The following is a 23,241-nucleotide window of genomic DNA, read 5'->3' as shown; positions in this document are numbered from 1 at the left end:
TTTTTTAATTTTTATAAAAAATTTATTATTATTTTTTCATTTTTGATATAGTTACTTATATGTAAGACCTTTAGGTGCAGGGGTAATTATTGAGTACTCTTAGAGTACCATAAATGCATACTCTCTCCTCTCACATAATTGTAGATTCTACTAATTAAATTTATAGTAAGACCCACAATTCATGTAAAATGGGAAAGTAGGCATTTATAATACTCTCGGAGTATTCAATAATTTTCTTAGGTGTAGATGGATTCATCAAGACTTAGTAAGTGTTTGGATATAGCTGAAACACGGCTAATGTGTCTTTGTGTTTTTTTATGTGGGTCTCGTGTACTGTTCACAGGACTCACAAGTATCTTCATTCCGCAACTTTTTCTTTAAAACTGGATCTCACGCCATTATTCACACATTTAAAAATTATTTTGTTACAATATTTTCAGTTTTTAATTTTTAACAATAAACGGTATCCAAACAGACATTTCGTGCCATTTAAATTTGGAAGTTAAGAAAATGCACCAGCCAAAAGTCGTTTTTAAAAAACTCTTCGAATTTCAAGACTACGGCTACAAGTAGTTTAAACTTTAAACTTCAAAGAAGGCTATGCTTTACGTCGTTTACGGGAAACACACTGGGACAAAAGAGCGACAGGGGACCAGCCCAATACGATTAAAAGCGGCCCATTTGGCCAGTAAATGAGTTGATTCTTAAAAAAAAAAATAATAACAATAATAAAAGAAGAAGAAGAAGAAGTAAATGAGTTTTTTTTTTTTTTTTTAAATCTTTTTTTTATGGGAGAAGTAAAAATGAGTTGATTCATTGATACCTTCACGGTATCTTATCTATAAATTCTCTACAACTCAATTTTTTTTTTTTATTTAACACATATTTATCAAATAGATAATAAATAATATATGATTAATATGAAATTTAAATTTTTGATAGTTGATGAGAACTTATGATCCAATAGTGAAATTTTTTAAAAATATTATTGCAATAAAAATTGATGATTCTAACATAAATAAAAGTATAACTTACATCCAAACACACATATTTTATCAAAATTATTAGCTTACTCCCTTTTAATAAGCTGGAAAAAAAAATAAAAAATCAATCTAGATTTGACTACAGAAGAATGGAAAATTTATTGTTTATCACGCATTTAACATTAAATAATTTAAAGAAACTGAAATATGTTTCCAGGTACAGTGATTATTTCCTGGTAAACAATTAGTCTCATGCATATTTATTACTAGTAGGACAAAACATGACTAATATATTTTTAGCTTTTTTTCTTATAATCTACTGAAGTAAATGAAACATGAAAATTTCAAATTCTAGTTCTAGCTAGTTCTACACTTGAGTACTGCAACTGGAGTCAGAGGATCGGCTTATCAACCAGACCATGTCTCTAACAATTGCTTGATCATCATCATTTCTGCGCCATGTCCATTGCGCATGGGTTGAGTTAACCACGGCGAATTCCCCATGCCCAAAGCTTGCTTCCCTGAAAACTGATGTTCCGGGTTGTGGCTCTTGAAACCTGTAAGACCAAGTATGCATGAAGTTAAATTATATGAAACAACAGAGTTTGTACTTGTTATGGGTATAAAAAACATTTTCATTTTAAATGAATCAATTTTACGATTGAGATTAGTAATGTCATCAAAACAAAACAAATGCGCGCAATAGTGAGTTAATTCAGTAGTATTGTCTGATATCTTTTATAAGAAAAACTAGGGTTATAATCTCACTCCTCAAAAAAGAAAATTAACAAGCGATAAAAAAATTATTGCTATTGCTTAATAATCTCACTCCTCATTTGTTATAACAAATTAATAAAATTAAAATATCAATTGAAATAAAGTATTTCTATTGCTTAATTCAAAAGCAAGTGATAAAAAAGATGTTCAATAAGCTTCAATCTAGACTATTTACTACCTATAGCTTCAGTTGTAATCTCATTATTTTATGGTATTAAGTTGATCATGACAAGGTTAGCCATGATTTAATTAATTGAGTAGGTGTCTCAAACAAAATAATTGGAAAAAATAACTCCTAATTAATGTCTATTGGACTGAGTGTCATGTAATTTAGTAGTATTTTTTGATCACTTTTATAAGAAAAAACGAGGGTTGTAATCTCGCTCCGCACTTGTTATAACAAATTAATAAAAATAAAATATCTACCGGAATAAAGTATTTCTATTGCTTAATTCAAAACCGAGCTATATAAAAAAGATGGTCAGTTAGCTTCAGTCTAGACCATTCACTGCCTATTACTACGAGTACTATAAGCATTATTTTACGGTATTAAGTTGATCACAAGGTTAGCCATGATATAGAAGATATGAAGAATCTTACGTGAATGAAAGGCCTTCACTATTTCCGGCCACCGCCAGTCCCCACGTTGATATAAACTGGAGCACAAATGTCGGGGTTATCTTTGTAAACACGAGTCTGAGAGAGAAGCAACAATGACAAATGAAAACGTATTAGTCACACAGAATTCTACTGCTACTTAATAAGTAATTATTAGGTACTTTTAGAGAATTTTAGTATGTTATGTTTTATCTTTTTATATTTATGGTGGAATACACTAATTATATAAGTTTCTTGGTAAGATCCTTTATGAACGAAAGAGGATAAACAAATAATTTTCTTATATTAATGCAACTAATGTGGTAGTCAAAAGTTGAAACTAATATAAACAAGTTAATTTTTTTTTTTTTTGAGAAAAAGAAACAAGTCAATTAATAAAAAAATTAAAAAAATATTTCATTATCTTATTAAGTGATTTTTTTTTTTTTTTTAATTTGAGGCAGATATTTCAAGAATATCTAATAATTTTCCAGAGTTTTACATAGAGAATATAGTCAGTCAAGCACCAAAACTAAATTTAATAGATGGCAATGAAGTAGAGTAAAGTAGGACTTACAAAGCGCTCATAGGCATCTACATGTCCAGCAAAAACAACATCCACGCGAGCTTTATAAAGTAAGTCTTCCATGGATTCCTTCATGTCAACCTCCTCTTTCTCCTCGATATGAGCGAAATTGGAATTGTACCATGGTGCATGAACAACGGCGACGATCCATGGAGTTATCTTCCTATTAATTTTCCCCATGTCTGCCTGTAACCATTGATACTGTGCAGAAGTATTATCAAAGTCTGTGTATGAACCCAACATGATAACATGTACCCCAGCTACATTAAAAGAATAGTATAGGTTTGAGTTTGAGCCACTCTCTTCGAATGGCATGCGCCATCTTGCATTATAGGCTGTGAATTTTTCTTTGTGAAGCAATGGGAACTTCTCAATTTCGTGGTTGCCTTGGGTCACCATCCAAGGCCGCTTGCTAGCCAGTGGCTCCACAAGCTTTCCAAATGAGTCCCAAAGATACTGTAAGAAATCGGCATATGCTAAGTTCCCTGGCAATAGCAGCATGTCGTAGTTCGATTTTGCTATGTGTTGGAGGGTTAAGTTGGTCCAATTTGTCTGTCCAAGATCACCTGCGTTATACATGCATTGAACATCAAGTAAAATGGTATGAGTATGAGTATGAAATATGGAAAACATATGAGTGTGTCTCAACTCTCAAGCGTTTTGATCTTGGAGGGCTCTAAAAGTGTTTTAAGGAGGCTAAAGTTCTTTTGGTGAAATTGTTCCTTAAAGTTGAAAACTAAAACTGAAATTTGAATCTTAAAAAACGAAACTCTACAATCTAATTTGAAATGTTATTTACTGTAATTTGGCAAATACTCAAAATGCTAAAGAGTTTTTTAATTAGTTAAAAATTTATATAGTAAAAACTCATTAATTAAAATTCTACTGTTAAAATTCTACTTCATACAATAATGCCGAAATGACACATGGTCTTCATATTAAATTACTCAATCACTAATTATAACCTAATGGTTATCAATATTTATACTCCTTCCATTTCAGTTTGTTTATCATCTATTTCATTTTAGAATGTCCCAAAATATTATTCTGTTTCTAAAAATAAAAGTCATTAATTGACTAATGTTTCTATTATATCTTTACTTTATTTTCAAAACTATTTGAAAAGAAAACTAACAAATATTTAAAAAATCAATTTAATTAGAGCATCTCTTTAGTTGCCTCATTAAGAATAACTCTTAAAAAAAAAAAACTGATAAATTTATTTAAGAGTAATTTATATATATATATATATATATGTCACATTCTCTTGGTTGTAATGTGTATATAGTCGGCTTTTACATACCTACAACAGCAAATCTAATTGGGAGTTGAGCGGGGGGAGTTCTTAAAGTGTACTCTTTGCTGGAATTTTTGCCACAAATGTAGAAGTAAACTGTATCAGGTTTTAATGGACCAATTACTGCTTCATGAATATTATCAGACTTGTATGTCATGTAGTTGTATGAAGATGAAGTCCCAAGTGAGGCATTCTGATATAGCCCAGCAGTTTCTGTAAATAGTACTATTGGCTCGGTTGAGGCTTGAGTAATCCATGAAATCCTCATTTTGTCTTGGCCAACTGTAGATATATGCACCTATATGCAGTAACACATTATTATTGGATTTTATAGACACTTTGGACTATATATCAGTGAACTTTGACTGGATCAACATTCACTAGCTATTAGTATTTGCATGGCAAGGATGAGATCGATATTGATTGCTTTTAAATTTTGATTGAATCAAGGAAAAGAGAATACGCAACGAATTGTGCGATATATACACAATCAATTTTTGTACCAGAATGTTTCTCAAAAAAAAAATTGTACCAGAATGACTTAAGGGAAAAAAAAAAAAAAATCTCACTCTATGTTGATGACAAGACACGAGATTTTATTAGAGTTTAACAAATCATTTCTAGAATCAAATCTTATATGAAAACATTTTCTCAAGCGAAAAAACAGATGCACAAAATTTTGTTTCCGTTATTTTTGGCAGCAGATTCATACTGAAAATAATAATTTTGTATCTTTAGAATATTTGTTAATTGACAATTTTATAAAAATTTTAATACAACTTTCATGAAAAATATAAAAAACTGAAGAAAAAAAAATATAAGTTACTTTTTTGTTTTCTTATAAAAATATCTAATAATAGTCTATTAACAAATATTCTTAAATATTGTTAATATTCTTATATATCTGTTAACTTTTTCCACAGACGTAAAAACTAATTAATACCTGTTGCGGTGCATACTCATCAATGCCATCTTTTTCGTCCAAGTGACGAGCAACAAGGGCTTTGCGCATAGGTGGGCGATTGTATGAATAAACGCCACCAATGGATCCGGCAAAGGCCAAGACCACTGTAAATGTTAGAAACAGCCTCAACCCTCGCAAACCCATTGTGGTTGTAGATTAGAGTTTTCCTTTTTGATGAAAAAGATTATATATTAACGTAATGAGAGTAAGTTATATATTCACAGAGAGCCCTCGAAGAATAAGAGCAGGGCTCACTTGTGAATACTTTTCTCTCCCGTTATGTTTCGTGTCGTTGGATACAAGGATTGGTGTCATTATATATTACAAAAAACCATGACACTGTATGATGACATAATTAGCAAAAGGAATCATAAAAGGAATGTACGTATCTTAATTAGACACTCTTAAGATTCAAAAGTGGAAAATTTTCTTTTTTTTTATTTGTAGGGTCACGATTTGTAGCCCAAGTCCAAAAAGTATGAAATGTGAGCCCAATATAATAGATTTGTAGAGAGTGAGTGAAAGAGCTGGACTATTTGCAAATTGGACAACGTCTAGTAAGGATTTAAAGATGAACACACACAAAAACACACTGAAAACTTGATGAAATTAATGTCAGAGGAGATGAATTATGAATTGAAACAATATTCTTAAAAGCTAATACAGTCCTCCGTGCTAAAGTAATTCTTTTTCTCTCATTTTCTCACTCTTTTTTTCCCCCTACTTATAGGAGGTTTTTTACATTATATAGTTTCCCTTCAGACTATCTTGATCATACACCTGTTAATCATCTGAGCCTCCACTCGAGTACATGTCCCATCAGACATCTTCTTTGGCTCTTTATGAATGGCGGTAGTTGAGACTGCACTATTCTGGAGTGTTCTTCGCATAAATGCGATTAGAAAAGTTGCTTCAGTGCATTAAATGCGATGGTAACAGTTTTTCTTTTAGATATTTCTGTATTCTTATCACATTTGTTCGTGCCTAAAGTTCATCCTTATCGTTGGAACTTCCTGGAAGGTCACCTAAATTGCCCAAATACCTGCTTGACCGATACTCATCGTATCTGAGAAGGAAACACTCCTCGGACTATATTCCTCCATCCTTTTCCTCCGTGACTCTCAATTTTGGGGTCTCTTCTAATCATTTGCTCCTCCTTGGACATATCCATGTCCTCGAATAGGGTCCAATGCCCAATATACAAATTTGGGCTCTTATCCCCACACTATTTATATATATATATTTTTTGAAGAACCTGTCTTTTAATGAGATTTTGTATAGCCTATACCTATTTTACTATCTATATTTATATTGTCGTGTATGTGGTACAAAATAGTATGATAATTGATAACTGTATGTGTAGTGTTTGCTGGGGGTAGGTTTTTTTGCTAAACATTTTTTCAGGGTATGGTGGTTGCATGCAAATGTGGCCATGGCTTCCTTTTCAGTGACAGCTTCTGAAAACGAATTTCTAGTACTGCCATTTAGGTGTCCATTTGGACAAACTCCTGTATTTGGTAGTATTTGGAAAAATAGGTCAATAAAAACCTAACTCTATATGGCCAATGAAGAACACTATTAAAAGTATGGCTTTTTTTTTTTTTTATAGCCTATACCTATTTTACTATCTATATTTATATTGTCGTGTATGTGGTACAAAATAGTATGATAATTGATAACTGTATGTGTAGTGTTTGCTGGGGGTAGGTTTTTTTGCTAAACATTTTTTCAGGGTATGGTGGTTGCATGCAAATGTGGCCATGGCTTCCTTTTCAGTGACAGCTTCTGAAAACGAATTTCTAGTACTGCCATTTATGGTGTCCATTTGGACAAACTCCTGTATTTTGTAGTATTTGGAAAAATAGGTCAATAAAAACCTAACTAGATATGGCCAATGAAGAACACTATTAAAATTAAGTATGGCTTTTTTTTTTAATGATGTTTTCTGCCAAGCTAGATTAGAGATGCTAAGAGATATTCTTTCAACTCATTTTCGTCAATGAAAATTTTTATTAAAAGTATTTTTTTTTCTCACAATTCAAAAATAAACTAATTTTTTTTTTCTTTTTATCTCAATTTTATTTCAAATATTTCACATTATACAAATAAGTTGCCGATGCACATCAAGATAATTTTCTAAAATATGTGTGAGGTCAACAACTCAACATAAATATGGCCAAACAAGATTAACAAATGCCCGTCAAGTTGATAATATTGTTAGTAAACTACGCATAATATACTGTATATTATTTATACATATGTATTTTCTAGTAAAACTCGCATTTACAATATAAAAGAAAAATATTCTAACGTTTCAGTTCTATTTACAAAATTTTCATAAATTGTTACTAGCTGAATTTCATTTCTATCTTGCGGAAGACAAGGGAAATAGGAATAGATATCATCTTATATTTGGAGTTCAAGTACTTGTACCCACCCACTCTTTTTACCTATAAGTCAAGAAATAAATAAAAATAACAATAAAGGGCAAAATCACGTCAAGATTATTGTTTTTGATTTTTATTTTATAAACGTTAACGTTTTGATTTGTTTCCATGAAAAATGATTACTTTAAAATCTCACTCCATCTTGGCTCTACTTTTTATTTTATTTTATTTTATGCAAGTGTGATTTGTTTTAGCAAGATTTGGCAAATGGTTAGCTGAATTAGGTTTGGATCATAAATTTATTGGATTAAAACGAATTGTCATTCCTATCATCCTATGACCACAACAAGAAAATGTATTTTTAGTGACGAAAAAATTCGTCACTAAAAGTTCAGTTTTTCGTCACTAAGAACTTTTAGTGACGAAATTGGACTTTTAGTGACGAAATTCGTTTCGTCACTGTAGCCCCGTCGCTAAAAGTCCTGGTGACGACAAATTTCGTCACTAAAAGTCCGATTTGTTTAAAAAAAAAAAAAACTTTAAGCGACGAAAACTTTTCGTCGCTAAATGTTTTCCTGGCTAAAAACAGTATTTAGTGACGAAAATATTTCGTCACTAAAACCATTTCAGTTTATTAAATCATATTTAGTGACGAAAATTTTCGTCACTAAAACCATTTCTTACAAAATTCAACTGCATTTAGTGACGAAATATTTCGTCACTAAAACAATTTTTAGTTGCCATATTTGTGACAAAAAAATTCGTCACTAAAACTTATTTTTTGTTTTTATTATTTTCATAACGTTGATATTAACGTGTAACCTGTTATTACATTATTAAAACCTCACATTTGATTAACACATTTATTTCAACAACACATTTATAAAAAAATCGATCCATACATTCCATAAGTTAAAATTAAAACAAGTATCAAATTCAAACTCCTTCCATACAATAATTGTTTGCAACACATACAATAACTTAAGATGTTTTATAACAATACAAAAAATGTAGCATAATATAATTAAAACCCCCCAAAGCCAAAAGATGTCCTCATATGTCTTCAAATAATGCCAAAAGTAAATCCCCTAAAGCCACCAATAAGAAATCTGCACAAATATAAAAACACTACTACATTAAAATCGTAAAGTAAAAACATTAACTATGTTATAAAAAACATTTCTAACAATTAGTTTCAAATGATACATAAAAAATGAAGTGTTTTAACTTAAAGATAAAGTACTAACCAATAAGTGATTTAACTTGAAATTAAATAAAGGAACACAATTGCTACTAATCAACAAGTTTCATTTACATTTGCATCCACATTGATCGGCTCTCCTGCTATAGAAGGGTTGGAGGATGCTACAGTGGACTTGTTGTTTGATAATGATACTAGGAACTGGAACTCTAAGCTTATTAAAGGTATGTTTGCCCCTGAAGAAGCCAATCTGATTAAAAATATTCCTCTTGCACAGGTTTCAGCTGAAGACATTCTATACTGGCCTCATTCTTCGAATGGTAAGTAATCCTGCAAGTCGGGGTATCGCTTTCTAAAGGAAGAGTCTGACTTCACCCCATTTGTGGTACTTGTGAACAATCAGTTGTGGAAAGGTGTTTGGTCTTTGAATTGTCTAAATAAAATCAAGAATCTAATGTGGCAAGCCTATCTTAATTCTTTGCCTACGAAGGTTAACTTGGTATGAGAAACTATCCTGAATAACCCAAGCTGTGACTGATGTCAACAAGATGCAGAATCAATTATTTTGGTCTTATCCTGGACTCGATGTTGTTTGGCCAAACTTGATCCTGGAGTGCTAGAGGAACCAAACAATTTGTGGACTTTAAGGAGTTGCTGTCTTGGATGATTGCTAATCACCAGGATCCAGAGTTGTTTGCAACTATCACCTGGTCAGTTTGGACACATAGGAACCAAGTACGTCTCTCATAGAATTGCTGCAATCTCTTTCAGATAACTTAACTCGCAAAGGAACGACATGGCGAGTTTCTTGTAGTGCAACAACCCAGAACTCCAATCATTTGTTGCCCCTGTGTTAAGTGGTTCCCCCCTTGGTTGATTGCCTCAAAATCAATTTCAATGGTGCCATTTTCAAAGCGGAGGAAATATCTGGTATTGGAGTCGCCATTTGAGATAGTCACAGCTTGGTCATCACCTTGCTCTCTGAGAAGCTCCCAAGAGCTTACTGTGCAAAAGAAGTGGAGGTGCTAATTACCGCTAGGGCACTTGTTCTTGCTAGGGAGATAGGTGTTGATAATATCAATTTGGAAGGGGACTCGAGCACTGTTATCAAAGCCCAGCAGGGGGAGGACCGGTCTCTTTTAGGTTGTGGCCTTTTGATTGAGGATGTCAAAATCCTGTCTAGATCTTTCTCTAAATTACTTTACTCTCATACTAGGAGATGAGGTAATAAATTAGCTCATAGTTTAGCACATTTTTCGATTAATGTTTTTGGTTTTGAGGTTTGGATGGAGTCTATTCCTCCACCTGTTCATGCTATTTTTTAGGCTGACTTAGCTGGGGTTTCTTAATAAGTTGAATTATAATTTTTCAACCTCNTAATCAACAAGTTTCATTTACATTTGCAAGAAATTAAAAACACTCCTAATATGAATTTAAACCACCTTATAACACCATGCAAGTCACCCGCTTGCTCCAACACAACAACCCACCACAAAACCAATCACAAACATCACAACTATAATGCTTACAAGTATTGAAATTGAATAAAGGAACATAATTGCTACTAATCAACAAGTTTCATTCACATTTGCAAGAAATTAAAAACACTCCCAATATGAATTTAAACCACCTTATAACACCATGCAAGCTACCCGCTTGCTCCAACACAACAACCCAGTACAAAACAAATTTCCAACATCACAAGTATATATAGAGTTTTATAAGTTTTTAACTAGAATATACTTACTTTGCTCAATCTAAGTTTACAACTTTCAGAAAAAATCCAAAGTTAACTTGTGTTCTTCACCTTATTCCTCACAATTTCTTCAGCCACAAAGAGAGAGAGCTGGAGATAAAAGCAAAAAAAAAAAAAAAAAAAATGTAGCGTACTCCACTAATGAACCAACTCAAAAAGGCACTAACCCATTTCTTAATTCACCACAAACTAACATTCAAACACACCCACAACTCAAAATTTAGCAAGCCTTGCCTCCATTATGATTTCACCTCCATTTATAAAGCATGTAGGAAATTATAGCACAAAGCTGGAGAAAACCAAAAATCAAGCAAACCCATTTCTCAACCATATATAAAAATAAAAAAAATAAATAAAAAATCCCATAAAAATCACAGCCATCTCATTGAAACCAACAGCCTAAAACCAATCAAATAGAAAATGAGATCAAATACCCATCTCATTGAAACCAACAGCCATCTCATTGAAACTAATAGCCTAAACTTTTACATCTTTGCTATCATGCTTGGATATTAGTAATACACTCAGTAACAATAAATAACAACAAACATAACATTTACACCATGAATTTGGAGAAACAAAAACCATATTTGATTGTTGACAGACCAAATTTAAAATCTATAAGAACAAAAAGATAATAAATAAATAATTACAAAAGTGGTTTGTCATTAATTACAAAAAAGTTGACAAGAACACACCATCAAGTATTGACCTTTAGAGAACAAGTAGTTCAGCCAGTACAGTGTCTTGTCATTAATCACTATAGGATCGTGGCATACCTATACCAAGGATTAGGAATGGTGTTTAGAGGGATGGGAGAGGACTAACTCTTAATGTGTAGCCCTTAGGCACAATGGGCTTCCAATGTACTGAAAGAAAAAATGAGAACAACACATTAAACATATCAATAAATTCAGAACCACATGTCCTCATTCTCGTATAAATTCATGAATTTAGACTAAACATAGATTGAATACCATAAGATACAACCACTCCTCTATATAGCTACCTAGTCTTAGCAGGGTATTGACTATTTGTTCTTGTTTGACCAAGTTGAACATTTTCATAAACTGAAAATTCAATTTTGCATTTTCTTCTGTTTTCTCACACATTCTCAACAATGAAACAATAAGTAATACTGAAACTTTTTGAACCATACAAGAACCCAAAAAATGCATGAAGCCCCATTCTCAAATTTCACATACATTCACCAACTCAACCATCCCCTCCAAAATTCACAAATCATTCAAAACCCACATCAAAATTCATAATAAAAGACCCAAATAGTGAAAACAGCTAAAAAAAAAAAAAAAAAAGGAAGTAACTGACCAACCGTGTCGAAAACCATGCACTGGCTGGACCCCTCTCTTCCGAAATCGAAGCGTCGCCGATGCGAAGCTCAAATCGTCACCGATGCGGAGCTCAAAGCGTCGCCAATGCGGAGCTCGAAGCGTTGAAGGAGGAAGAAAAGCGTCGCTGGTATGAAGAAAAGCTCGAAGCGTTACCGATGCGGAAGCCGAAGCGTCGGCGATGCAAGCCCAAGCGTCGCGTCGCCGATGCGGAAGCCGAAGCGTCGCCGACGCGGAAGCCCAAGCCCCGATGCCGAAGCCCAAGCGTCGCCGATGCAAGCCCAAGCGTCGCGTCGCCGATGCGGAAGCCCAACCGTCGCCGATGCAAGCCCAACCGTCGCGCCGCCGATGTGGAAGCCCAAGCGTCGCCGATGCAAGCCGGAGCGTCGCCGATGCAAGCTGAAGCGTCGCCGATGCAGAAGCTGAAGCGTCGCCGATGCAGAAGAAGGCAACGCTTATCAGCGACGGTTCATCAGCGTATCGATGAGTGGCTTCTCTTTTTTGTTTGGGTTTCTCTGTTTTTGATTGAAAACTTTAGTGGGTGATGTTTTTTTATTTTGTTGAGTGGGTGTGTTTGAGAGTATTTATAGTGGGCAATAGCGACGAAAACATTTCGTCACTATTGCCCACTTCTAGTGACGAATTTCTGTTTCGTCACAAAAGGCCCAGAATTTGTGACACTTTTAGCGACGAATTTTATTTTCGTCACTAAAGGAACCATATTTTGTTAAGAGTTTTAGCGACGAAATTCAAATTTCGTTGCTGTAGCATACTTTTAGTGACGAATTGTGATTTCGTCACTAAAAACATATAAGTGCAAAATTATTAGTATTTTTAGTGACAAATTTTTTCGTCGCTAATTCTTCCTTATAGTGACGAAAGGATTTTCGTCACTAATACTATCCACAACAATACCTACAGTGACGAAATATTTCGTCACTAAAAATTTTAACTTTTAGTGACGAAATATTTCGTCACTGTAGATTTATTAAACTTGCGCCAAAATTTCCCTCCACTGGCGCCCATTTTTCAGATCACAATAGTGACGAAATTTATTTTTCGTCGCTAAATGTTATTATTTTTTTCACTTTTAGTGACGAAATTCATATTTCGTCACTAAAGCTGTATTTTTAGCGACGAAAAATATTTCCTCACTAATTTTCGTCGCTAAAAATACATTTTGTTGTAATGCCGACCCTTAGACGATCTTTGATAATTTGAGTCAACTAAGAATCAAATTTACCGTACTTTTTAACCTCTTCTTTTCTATGACTTTTAAATAACAAATAAAAAGGGGGGGGGGGGAATCAAAGATAAAAGTTGAGAATAGTATCTAAATCCTTAAGTTTATGGTCCGATAATTAAATGTAATAGTCTACTAGTTTATTATTTACACAGAAGAAGAAAAGGAAACATGTTATACCTTAAATATCAAATGAATTTAAGCCACCTATAAATGCTTTTAAATTCAAATTTTTGAAAAAAAAAAAAAAAAAAAAAAAAAATCTAGATAATGTTAGTAATATATCAATCACTGAAATATTTATATTTAAGAATTGCTTGATAAGTTGACAGGTAATGTCATTAGTATATTTTCATCTATAATATAAAAAATTTAATTAGAATACAAACATTCATTGAAATTAAATTAGTCAATAAAGAAATAAAATATATAATTTTATAGTAATTATAAAGGCTTGATAAGTGGGTCAGGTAGCAATGTGTTTGAATTTAATCTAAGTTTTACCTATTACCATCGCACACCCTTGGCACAATGGTTACTCCACAAGTATAAGTGTTTGTGGGATGTGGGGGGTAATGGCCAAGGTTCAAGTCTCTAAAAGGGAGTTTTACACATATATATACTTAGATTATGATAGAGTAGAATTTATATCTTGTATTAAAAAAAAAAAAAAAAGACTAAGTTTTACATATTAAAATTTATATAAAACGTGCTATTTCATAAACTTGCATGGTAGGAGATAAAAACAGTTCAGAAAAGGTAAAGTGAACTGCTCCCATTGTGTAGCGGTGTAGCCTATTACTCCTCTTTAATAATATTACTCCTCTTTAATAAACTAAAAAAAAAAAAAATCACTCTAGTTTTGAGTAAAGAATGAGAAATTTATTTTATATAATACTTTTAAGGGTAAATTACAAAGTTGGTTCCTATCCTTTACACCATATCTCAATTTGATCTATAACTTTTTAATTATGTCAATTTAGTCCATACTGTTATTAATTGGATGGAAAAAGTTAATGTATCAAACAGAATAATTTAAATTATTTTTAACGCTACATTGTTTGCCAACTGTACCGCCACATTAAAATTTTTTTTTTAAAATTAAAAAAAAAAAAAACACTATATTAAAACTAAGAAATGTGATGTGACCACCAAAATCCCTAAACTCTCTGACTAATCTTCATCTCTTCTCCATAAATCCATGTAATTATTTAAAACAAAAAAAGGGTCTTTGTTATACAAATTAGCGATCAAAATTTGAATTTCAAGCTCCAAAGCAAATCGATTCCATAAAAATTCAAAACAAGATCAAATGCAACACAACATGCAACTTGTAAAACTCCAATAAGATAGACCCAAACAAAATTGGATCAAAATGTAAATACCAACTAAAATTGAAACTCAAATTTGTTAGTTTTTGGGATTTCAGATCGAAAGCACTTGCGTAGACCAACACAGTCCCCTCCAAGGTCCAAAAGCATAGCAAAGACTCAAAGACAGAGAGAGATTCCAAAGCACAACAAAAAATAATAATAATAAAAATAAATTAATAAAGCTTAAGCGAAAATGGCAAAGAAGGTTCTAGGGATTGAAGTTTTTGTTTGGTTGCTTGGAGAACAAAGGTGGATAAGTGAAGGAATGATAAGGGAAATTGGAATTTTGTTTTGGTTCGTTTGTTCTATGTTTTTATGTGGAAAAATAAAAAGAATTAGAGAACTAATTGAATGAGTGAAGTTTGAATTATTGGTTTTGTTACAAACTAACAATGAAATTTCAAGTGGGATAAAAATAGGAATTAATCATGAAAATTTTTCTTTTAAATTTTATTCCACGTGGTAATACATGTGTCATATAATGTGGCATAAAATAGTTTTTTTAATTTGACTATTAACCACATTGGCATTTTTCGTTCATCATTTAATGGTAAGGATTATTTTGACACAATATCAAAAGGTTAGTGACTAAATCAATACATTTGAAACATTATGGATCAAATTGACATTCAGTGTAAAGGTTAAGGACCAAATTTGTAATTTACCCTAAAATTAAATAATGTACAAAGACTGAAATAGGTTTCCAGGTACAGCAATGATTTCCTGGTAAACAATTAGATTAATGTATCTTTATCATTTTTCTTTATTTTATAAAAGAACATGAATGGAACATGTATTTTCACATTTTAGTTTTGCACTTTACAAGCAGGTTCAGATGATAGGCTTGTCAACCAGAGTGAGTCACTAGCAACAGCCTCATCATCATCATTTCGGTGCCATGTCCAGAGAGCATTAGTTGAATTCACAACGTTGAGTTCCCCATGCCCAAAGCTTGCTTCCCTGAAAAGGGATATATCAGGCTTTGGATTTTGATACCTGTAAGATCAAGAATGCACGAAGTTAATTATATGAAAATAATGAAAAAAAAAAAATAAGAGAGTTTATCCTTGCTATAGCTATAATAATCACTTTCATTTAATATGATCCATTTTTATGATTTTGAATATATGAATTAGTATCTTACTTGCTAGCAAGGCCTTCACGGTTTCCACCGTCACCAATGTTGATATACACTGGAGCACAATTGTCGGTATTCCCATTGTAAACGCGAGTCTAAGAGAGAAGCAACAATAACAAATGGAAACATATCAATGACACTGAATTCTTCCACTAATTAGCAAAACAAATGTGGTACTCAAAACTAATATAAACAAGTCACTTAATATAAAAAAAAATGAACATTTTATATAGATTAAATTCATATCATTTTCCTGAGTTGTACATAGAGATTAGAGCATAGTCAATCAAGCAACAAAACTAAATTTAAGAAATGGCAATGAAAGTGGGGCAAAACTAGAACTTACAAAGCGTTCATAGGCATGTACATGTCCAGCAAAAACAACATCCACACGAGCTTGATAAAGTAACTTTTCCATGGATGCCTTCATGTCAATCGACTCTTTCTCACCTTGATGAGCAGTATTGGTATTGTACCATGGTGCATGAATAAGCACTACGGTCCAAGGTTTTTTTTAAAATTAAAAAAAAAAAAAACACTATATTAAAACTAAGAAATGTGATGTGACCACCAAAATCCCTAAACTCTCTGACTAATCTTCATCTCTTCTCCATAAATCCATGTAATTATTTAAAACAAAAAAAGGGTCTTTGTTATACAAATTAGCGATCAAAATTTGAATTTCAAGCTCCAAAGCAAATCGATTCCATAAAAATTCAAAACAAGATCAAATGCAACACAACATGCAACTTGTAAAACTCCAATAAGATAGACCCAAACAAAATTGGATCAAAATGTAAATACCAACTAAAATTGAAACTCAAATTTGTTAGTTTTTGGGATTTCAGATCGAAAGCACTTGCGTAGACCAACACAGTCCCCTCCAAGGTCCAAAAGCATAGCAAAGACTCAAAGACAGAGAGAGATTCCAAAGCACAACAAAAAATAATAATAATAAAAATAAATTAATAAAGCTTAAGCGAAAATGGCAAAGAAGGTTCTAGGGATTGAAGTTTTTGTTTGGTTGCTTGGAGAACAAAGGTGGATAAGTGAAGGAATGATAAGGGAAATTGGAATTTTGTTTTGGTTCGTTTGTTCTATGTTTTTATGTGGAAAAATAAAAAGAATTAGAGAACTAATTGAATGAGTGAAGTTTGAATTATTGGTTTTGTTACAAACTAACAATGAAATTTCAAGTGGGATAAAAATAGGAATTAATCATGAAAATTTTTCTTTTAAATTTTATTCCACGTGGTAATACATGTGTCATATAATGTGGCATAAAATAGTTTTTTTAATTTGACTATTAACCACATTGGCATTTTTCGTTCATCATTTAATGGTAAGGATTATTTTGACACAATATCAAAAGGTTAGTGACTAAATCAATACATTTGAAACATTATGGATCAAATTGACATTCAGTGTAAAGGTTAAGGACCAAATTTGTAATTTACCCTAAAATTAAATAATGTACAAAGACTGAAATAGGTTTCCAGGTACAGCAATGATTTCCTGGTAAACAATTAGATTAATGTATCTTTATCATTTTTCTTTATTTTATAAAAGAACATGAATGGAACATGTATTTTCACATTTTAGTTTTGCACTTTACAAGCAGGTTCAGATGATAGGCTTGTCAACCAGAGTGAGTCACTAGCAACAGCCTCATCATCATCATTTCGGTGCCATGTCCAGAGAGCATTAGTTGAATTCACAACGTTGAGTTCCCCATGCCCAAAGCTTGCTTCCCTGAAAAGGGATATATCAGGCTTTGGATTTTGATACCTGTAAGATCAAGAATGCACGAAGTTAATTATATGAAAATAATGAAAAAAAAAAAATAAGAGAGTTTATCCTTGCTATAGCTATAATAATCACTTTCATTTAATATGATCCATTTTTATGATTTTGAATATATGAATTAGTATCTTACTTGCTAGCAAGGCCTTCACGGTTTCCACCGTCACCAATGTTGATATACACTGGAGCACAATTGTCGGTATTCCCATTGTAAACGCGAGTCTGAGAGAGAAGCAACAATAACAAATGGAAACATATCAATGACACTGAATTCTTCCACTAATTAGCAAAACAAATGTGGTACTCAAAACTAATATAAACAAGTCACTTAATATAAAAAAAAATGAACATTTTATATAGATTAAATTCATATCATTTTCCTGAGTTGTACATAGAGATTAGAGCATAGTCAATCAAGCAACAAAACTAAATTTAAGAAATGGCAATGAAAGTGGGGCAAAACTAGAACTTACAAAGCGTTCATAGGCATGTACATGTCCAGCAAAAACAACATCCACACGAGCTTGATAAAGTAACTTTTCCATGGATGCCTTCATGTCAATCGACTCTTTCTCACCTTGATGAGCAGTATTGGTATTGTACCATGGTGCATGAATAAGCACTACGGTCCAAGGAGTTTTATTCCTATCAATCTTCCCCAAGTCTGCCTGTAACCAACTATACTGTGAAGAAGTAGGACCAAAGTCTGTGTACGAACCCAACATGATGACATGTACCCCAGCTACATCGAAAGAATAGTATAGGTTTGAGTCTGAGCCACTCCCTTCAAATGGCATGCGCCATCTTGCATTATAGGCTGTGAAGGGTTCTTTGTGAATTAGTGGGATCTTCTCAGCCTCGTGGTTGCCTTGGGTCACCATCCAAGGCCTCTGGCTAGCCAATGGCTCCACAAGCCTCCCAAATGAGTCCCAAAGAGGCTGGATGAAATCGGCATATGATAAATCTCCTGGCAATAGCAGCATGTCATAGTTTGACTGTGCTATGTGTTGAAGGGTTGATTTGGTCCAGTCTGTCTGTCCAAGATCACCTGCATTATACATTGTACATAAGTAAAATGGTACGATATATGAATATGAAATATTAAAAACATATGGGTGTTAATTTAAGGCTAAAGAATTTAAAGGAGATCCTTGAAGTTGAAAACTAAAGTTAAGGCTAAAACTGAAATCTGTTTTTATTTTTTAAGAAAAAGAATTTAAAAAAAAAGAAAAAAAAAAAAGAACACTGTAATTCTTTTCAAATACTCAAAATGTTAAAGATGTTTTTAGTCAAAATTCTATATCATAGATACTCTTTATTGAAGTTCTACACCAAAATTATACATCCTGCAATAATGTCAAATAGACACATGGAATTCAAATTACTCACTATTTGTAACATAATGGTTAACAATATGTATATCAAGAAATGCTATAGAAAAAATAGTTTTAACAACAAATTTCAAACCTATTGAGTTGATAAGTTATTGTTAATTCTCAAATGAGCTCATTATTGACATTACTTTATAATCTACCATTTATAATTTGTAACTTCAAAAAATTGTAAAATTTGTTGTGGTGTGCTTTTAGACATATTGATATGCATGAATACCATATTCTATTAGCAGTAACATGTGTATAGTCAGCATTTACATACCTACAACAGCAAAATTAATTGGGAATTGAGCTGGTGGAGTTTTGAAATTGAGCTCGGGGGCCGAATTTGAGCCGCAACGGTAGTAGTAAACTGTATTAGGGTTTAATGGACCAATTACTACTTCATGAATTTCACCAGACTTGTACGTCAAGTAATCGTATGAAGATGTAGTCCCAGTTACAGAAGTTCCTTGTGCCCCAGAAGTTGTTGTATATTCTACTGTTGCTGGGGTTGAGCTATCAGTAATCCATGAAATCCTCATTTTGTCTTCGCCAACTGAAGATATATGCACCTGCAGTAACACATTTGTATTATTGAAAGGTATAAACCATTTCAAGCCCAATATATGTTGGACATAGACATTTGGACCATATATTAGTACTTAATAGCTCTAAATTAGCCATTCCAATAGGGTGTTTGCATGAAATGAATAGGATACTGATTGCATTTAAAATTTTGATTAATTGTATCAAGCAAAAGAGAATAAGCAACGAAGTATTTTTACAATATATCCACAATCAATTTTTGTATATAATGCAAAGAATAATTGTATGGGTGTTTCAAGTAATTAATACTTATGTCTCGAAGTTGGAAAAAAAAAATCAACTAATCAAGGTTGACGACAAGAGATGTTATTAGAGTTTAACAAATCATTTTCCTAGAATCAAATCCTATAGTTTGCTTCGAAAATTCAAACAATAATATTGGATAATATTTGTTGCAGTCAATCAAATGAAACTATACACAACTGAAAATATCAAAAACCAAAAGTCAGTGAATTATATTTAAAATGGCACTTCCTTTTATCATAACGGAATAAAATTAGAAAGTAAGATACCTGATTTTATAATATCTGTTGCCTGTTGGATAGCTGTATTACTGTTATTACTTTAATAAAAACCTTTTCAAAACCATCAAAACAAACAAAAAGAAATATAAAAGTACAGCCCAAGTCCACTTACTAATAATAGGGCTACATGTTGACTTACTAAATTCACACAAACCAAGCCCAATTCTTTTGGGTCGTGGAAGTTGAAGTCTATCTGATCCATGTAGTAATCAAAATAGATTTTTTTCTACTTCGATAAGAACTAAATAAATAACTCACACAGAAAATTATATAGATAAAATCACCATGAAAACAAGGCCATAAGTCAACTTCATAAAGGTATATTCTTTTCTTTTCTTTTTTTATTTTTATTTTTGGCTAAATTAAAGGTATATTCAATTATTCATAGGGAATCTGAACCAGGTTTTACTTTGGGTAAATATATCTGGACTAATTTCACTTAACTTCTACTTAGTTCCTCCTCCTTTCACTCAAACAATCTCTAAGACCAAACCCGGGTTTCACAACTTTGACAAATCAATCCCATTTCTCAGTTTCGATTATTGAATCATAAAAATAATCTACACTACATGACTACAATGCAAGAAAAGTTGCTACTGGAAAGAATAATAATAAATAGCTGCCTAACTCTTAACCTCAAAATAAGGAGCTGAAGTCTAACATCACATTCTACAATTTCATAAAATATATATATAAATATATATATAATACAGCATTGTTCTTGCTCCAGATCCAGGGACAACGATGGTCTACAATATAAAATTACATGAATAAATTTCTTTCCTATTTTTTCAACGACAGACTTTAAAAAAGAAAAAAAAAAAAAAAAGGAATTAATTGAATGAATTGAGTACCTGCTGTGGAGAAACAGAATTAAGATTTTTCGGTTGTTGCACAAAGAAATTGGGCCGAGCCGGCGGGCGATTGTACGTATCTAGATTGCCCAAGAATCCATTGAAGGCTAGGCCAGTGGATACCAGAAACAACCCCAGCCCTCGCACAGCCATTTATGTCAGCTTAAAATGGATATTGTGCTGATTTTTAATTTTATTTTTTTTACATTATCATTTATATATGAGTGAGAAAATATCTTCTATTTATGTCTTTTTCACTCTTTTTGCATGGACATAGAAATTTCAGTTACATTACATACGTTACAAGACAAGGGCTACGGTCCCGTTCCCATAGCATTATGTTACTCGATAAAATTTGTGGGATACAAAGTGGAATAATCTGAGTATATATATATATATATATGACTTTCCATTGTGGAACCAAATTTCTCTCTTGTTCTTGTTTTCTTAAGATTGGAAGTGTTCAGCGAATGAGCTAGGTTTTGCTCTAGGTGTTTTTTCCATTGCCAAAGGCTAGCTAATCTGTGTACTTACAACCTGGGAGGCTAAGACTAGGATGAAGATAAAGAAATGAATAAAAAACAAAACAAAACAAAAACTGCTGCCCAAGCCCACTTACGGCCATATTGGGCTTAGGTTGGACTTAATCTTAAGTCCAACCTAAGCTCTAAATGGCAGGATTTTAACAGAGAGTTTTAACATTTTCCAAGAGAGTATTATATACTTAGCATGAAAACATTTTCCTAGACGAAAGTAGAAATTCACACTACATGATGTTAACATCTCATCTTTCGGTCTTAGTGTTAAGTAAGAAAATCAAATTAAGATTAAATTTAATAACCTGTTTTGGCCTTAATCCTAACTCGTAGACAAACTCCCTCATCCCAATTCCCTTCAAAGCCAACAATTTATAAGTTACTATTGAAACTAGTATGCCTTACCTAAAGGTTTTTTTTTTTTTTTTTTTTTTTTTTTGAGAAACAATGAACCCAGGTCTATTGCTTTTCCTAAAGGTTAGGATTCAACATCAAACTTTTCTCTCTCTCTCTCTCTCTTTTTTTTTTTTTGTGTTCTTCGATATAAACAAACATTCCTCATTGGCTGTATTTCATGCAACATAGAAATCCCCGCAATAAATACACAACAAGAGGATAATTATATTGATAAAAAAGACCCACAAAATTTAGTTTTCATGATCTTCCGCAACAGATTCATACACTGAAAACAAGAATTGCCAAACATATATACATCTATGAAGGCATAAAATTAATGAATACCTGTTGTGGAGAAGAATCATCAAGAATTTCCAAGCGACGAACAATGAGGTCCTTGCGCATAGGTGGGCGATTGTATGAATAAACGCCACCAATGAATCCAACAAAGGCCAAGGCCACTGCAAATGTTAGAACCAGTCTCAACCCTCGCAAATCCATGGTGGTTCTCAACTAGACGAGGTTTTTTTCTTCTTTGAGAGTAAGTTATATATATATATTCACACAGAGAGCTAGCCCGCAAAGAATAATAAAAAGGAGATTACAAATTAAAGAGGCTCACATGTGAAGAGGTACCAAACGGAGTTGAAATTTTTTCTCATGCGTTATTTGTTTTTTTCCTCAGATACAAGGATTGGTGTCTCTAGATATTACGCAAATTCATGATGACCATGACATTAGCGTCTTAGACCAAACTAACTGGACTATAATCCACACGTGAAAAGTACATACGAAAAAAGACGTGGCATTAATGGGAATTGTATATCGGCATGTACGTACGTTAAAGGCTTACGATTTTTTCAAAAATGGGAAATTTCTTTTTACTATTTATATTTATAAATTTATTTTGTCGTGTATGTGGTACAGAATATGATAATTGTTGGTGGTGACTGGTGAGTTTACTGGGGTAGGTTTTAATTTGTTGCAAATATTTCGTCACGGTGTGGTTGTTGCATGTAATTTCGGCCACGGCTTCCTTTTTCAGTGACAGCTTCTGAAAATGAACTTATAGCTAACACGCTGTTTTGGTGTCGGTATGTCACGAGTTTATAAATGAAAACTTATAATGTACAAATTTTTAAAACTTCACTTTTTAAGTATTTAATTTACATACTAAAATTAACGTTTTGGTTTTGTTCAGACAATATTTTTGGGGTTTATTAAGTTGAGAAATTCATTTATTTTGTGGTCAACATAAATATGGCCAATAGAGCCTAATTTTGTGGTCAACATAAATATGGCCAATATAAATGCTCATCAAGATGATAACATAGTTATTAAAATACAGCCAATATAAACCTCCGTAAAGGTGATAACATTGTTACTAAAATATGCATATTATACCATATATTATATGAGTCCGAATTTGGTTAGGATGAAGTGTAAAATCAACATCCAATAAGAAATTGTCACGTCAGTTTTTTACTTAAATTTC

At 32.5% G+C, this 23,241-nt stretch overlaps 3 protein-coding genes and 1 long non-coding RNA gene across 5 annotated transcripts; all 4 read right to left on the bottom strand.

Annotated features, from left to right (window-relative positions):
• Positions 1-1,350: 1,350 nt before the first annotated feature.
• LOC112001800 (probable purple acid phosphatase 20) lies at positions 1,351-5,348 on the bottom strand. Its single transcript, XM_065761159.1, has 6 exons — positions 5,184-5,348; positions 4,247-4,538; positions 2,935-3,509; positions 2,383-2,456; positions 2,112-2,134; positions 1,351-1,532 (listed from the first exon to the last, which is right to left on the bottom strand). Exons 1-6 carry the CDS (start codon positions 5,346-5,348, stop codon positions 1,351-1,353), a joined length of 1,311 nt encoding a protein of 436 aa, XP_065617231.1.
• A 3,155-nt stretch (positions 5,349-8,503) lies between these two features.
• LOC136062380 (uncharacterized) lies at positions 8,504-10,629 on the bottom strand. The gene is made up of 2 exons (XR_010624143.1): positions 10,600-10,629; positions 8,504-8,700 (listed from the first exon to the last, which is right to left on the bottom strand). It is a non-coding gene; the product is annotated as an uncharacterized LOC136062380 (long non-coding RNA).
• Positions 10,630-15,141: 4,512 nt separating this feature from the next.
• Positions 15,142-16,159, bottom strand: LOC136062379 (probable purple acid phosphatase 20). Its single transcript, XM_065761361.1, has 3 exons — positions 15,998-16,159; positions 15,658-15,746; positions 15,142-15,509 (listed from the first exon to the last, which is right to left on the bottom strand). The coding sequence occupies exons 1-3, from the start codon at positions 16,079-16,081 to the stop codon at positions 15,320-15,322; spliced, it is 363 nt and encodes a 120-aa protein (XP_065617433.1). The 5' UTR covers positions 16,082-16,159; the 3' UTR covers positions 15,142-15,319.
• A 912-nt stretch (positions 16,160-17,071) lies between these two features.
• On the bottom strand, positions 17,072-22,455 carry LOC112001834 (probable purple acid phosphatase 20). Of its 2 annotated transcripts, none has more exons than XM_024034005.2 (5): positions 22,092-22,455; positions 19,111-19,402; positions 17,928-18,502; positions 17,588-17,676; positions 17,072-17,439 (listed from the first exon to the last, which is right to left on the bottom strand). In XM_024034005.2, the coding sequence occupies exons 1-5, from the start codon at positions 22,245-22,247 to the stop codon at positions 17,250-17,252; spliced, it is 1,302 nt and encodes a 433-aa protein (XP_023889773.1). In that variant the 5' UTR covers positions 22,248-22,455; the 3' UTR covers positions 17,072-17,249. The 2 variants fall into 2 exon arrangements, with proteins under 2 accessions (XP_023889773.1, XP_023889774.1); XM_024034006.2 differs by lacking the exon at positions 22,092-22,455 and adding an exon at positions 20,815-20,982.
• Between the last annotated feature and the right edge of the window lie 786 nt (positions 22,456-23,241).

This window comes from Quercus suber, unplaced genomic scaffold, assembly GCF_002906115.3.
Source record: "Quercus suber isolate HL8 unplaced genomic scaffold, Cork oak 2.0 scaffold_18, whole genome shotgun sequence".
NCBI classification, from domain to species: Eukaryota; Viridiplantae; Streptophyta; class Magnoliopsida; order Fagales; family Fagaceae; genus Quercus; species Quercus suber.
This window is presented reverse-complemented; position numbering and strand designations above follow the sequence as displayed.

Excerpts from the sequence above, each read along its gene's own strand:
- LOC136062379 (XM_065761361.1), bottom strand. The coding sequence starts at position 16,081 with ATGAAGGCATCCATGGAAAAGTTACTTTATCAAGCTCGTGTGGATGTT. Across the intron at positions 15,747-15,997 it reads TACATGCCTATGAACGCTTT|ACTCGCGTTTACAATGGGAA; the intron begins GTAAGTTCTAGT and ends CTTCTCTCTTAG. Across the intron at positions 15,510-15,657 it reads CGTGAAGGCCTTGCTAGCAA|GTATCAAAATCCAAAGCCTG; the intron begins GTAAGATACTAA and ends TTGATCTTACAG.
- LOC112001800 (XM_065761159.1), bottom strand. The coding sequence starts at position 5,348 with ATGGGTTTGCGAGGGTTGAGGCTGTTTCTAACATTTACAGTGGTCTTG. Across the intron at positions 3,510-4,246 it reads AATTAGATTTGCTGTTGTAG|GTGATCTTGGACAGACAAAT; the intron begins GTATGTAAAAGC and ends TGTATAACGCAG. Across the intron at positions 1,533-2,111 it reads CCTCGTTTTTTCTTATAAAA|AGCCACAACCCGGAACATCA; the intron begins GTGATCAAAAAA and ends ACAGGTTTCAAG.
- LOC112001834 (XM_024034005.2), bottom strand. The coding sequence starts at position 22,247 with ATGGATTTGCGAGGGTTGAGACTGGTTCTAACATTTGCAGTGGCCTTG. Across the intron at positions 18,503-19,110 it reads AATTAATTTTGCTGTTGTAG|GTGATCTTGGACAGACAGAC; the intron begins GTATGTAAATGC and ends TGTATAATGCAG. Across the intron at positions 17,677-17,927 it reads TACATGCCTATGAACGCTTT|ACTCGCGTTTACAATGGGAA; the intron begins GTAAGTTCTAGT and ends CTTCTCTCTCAG.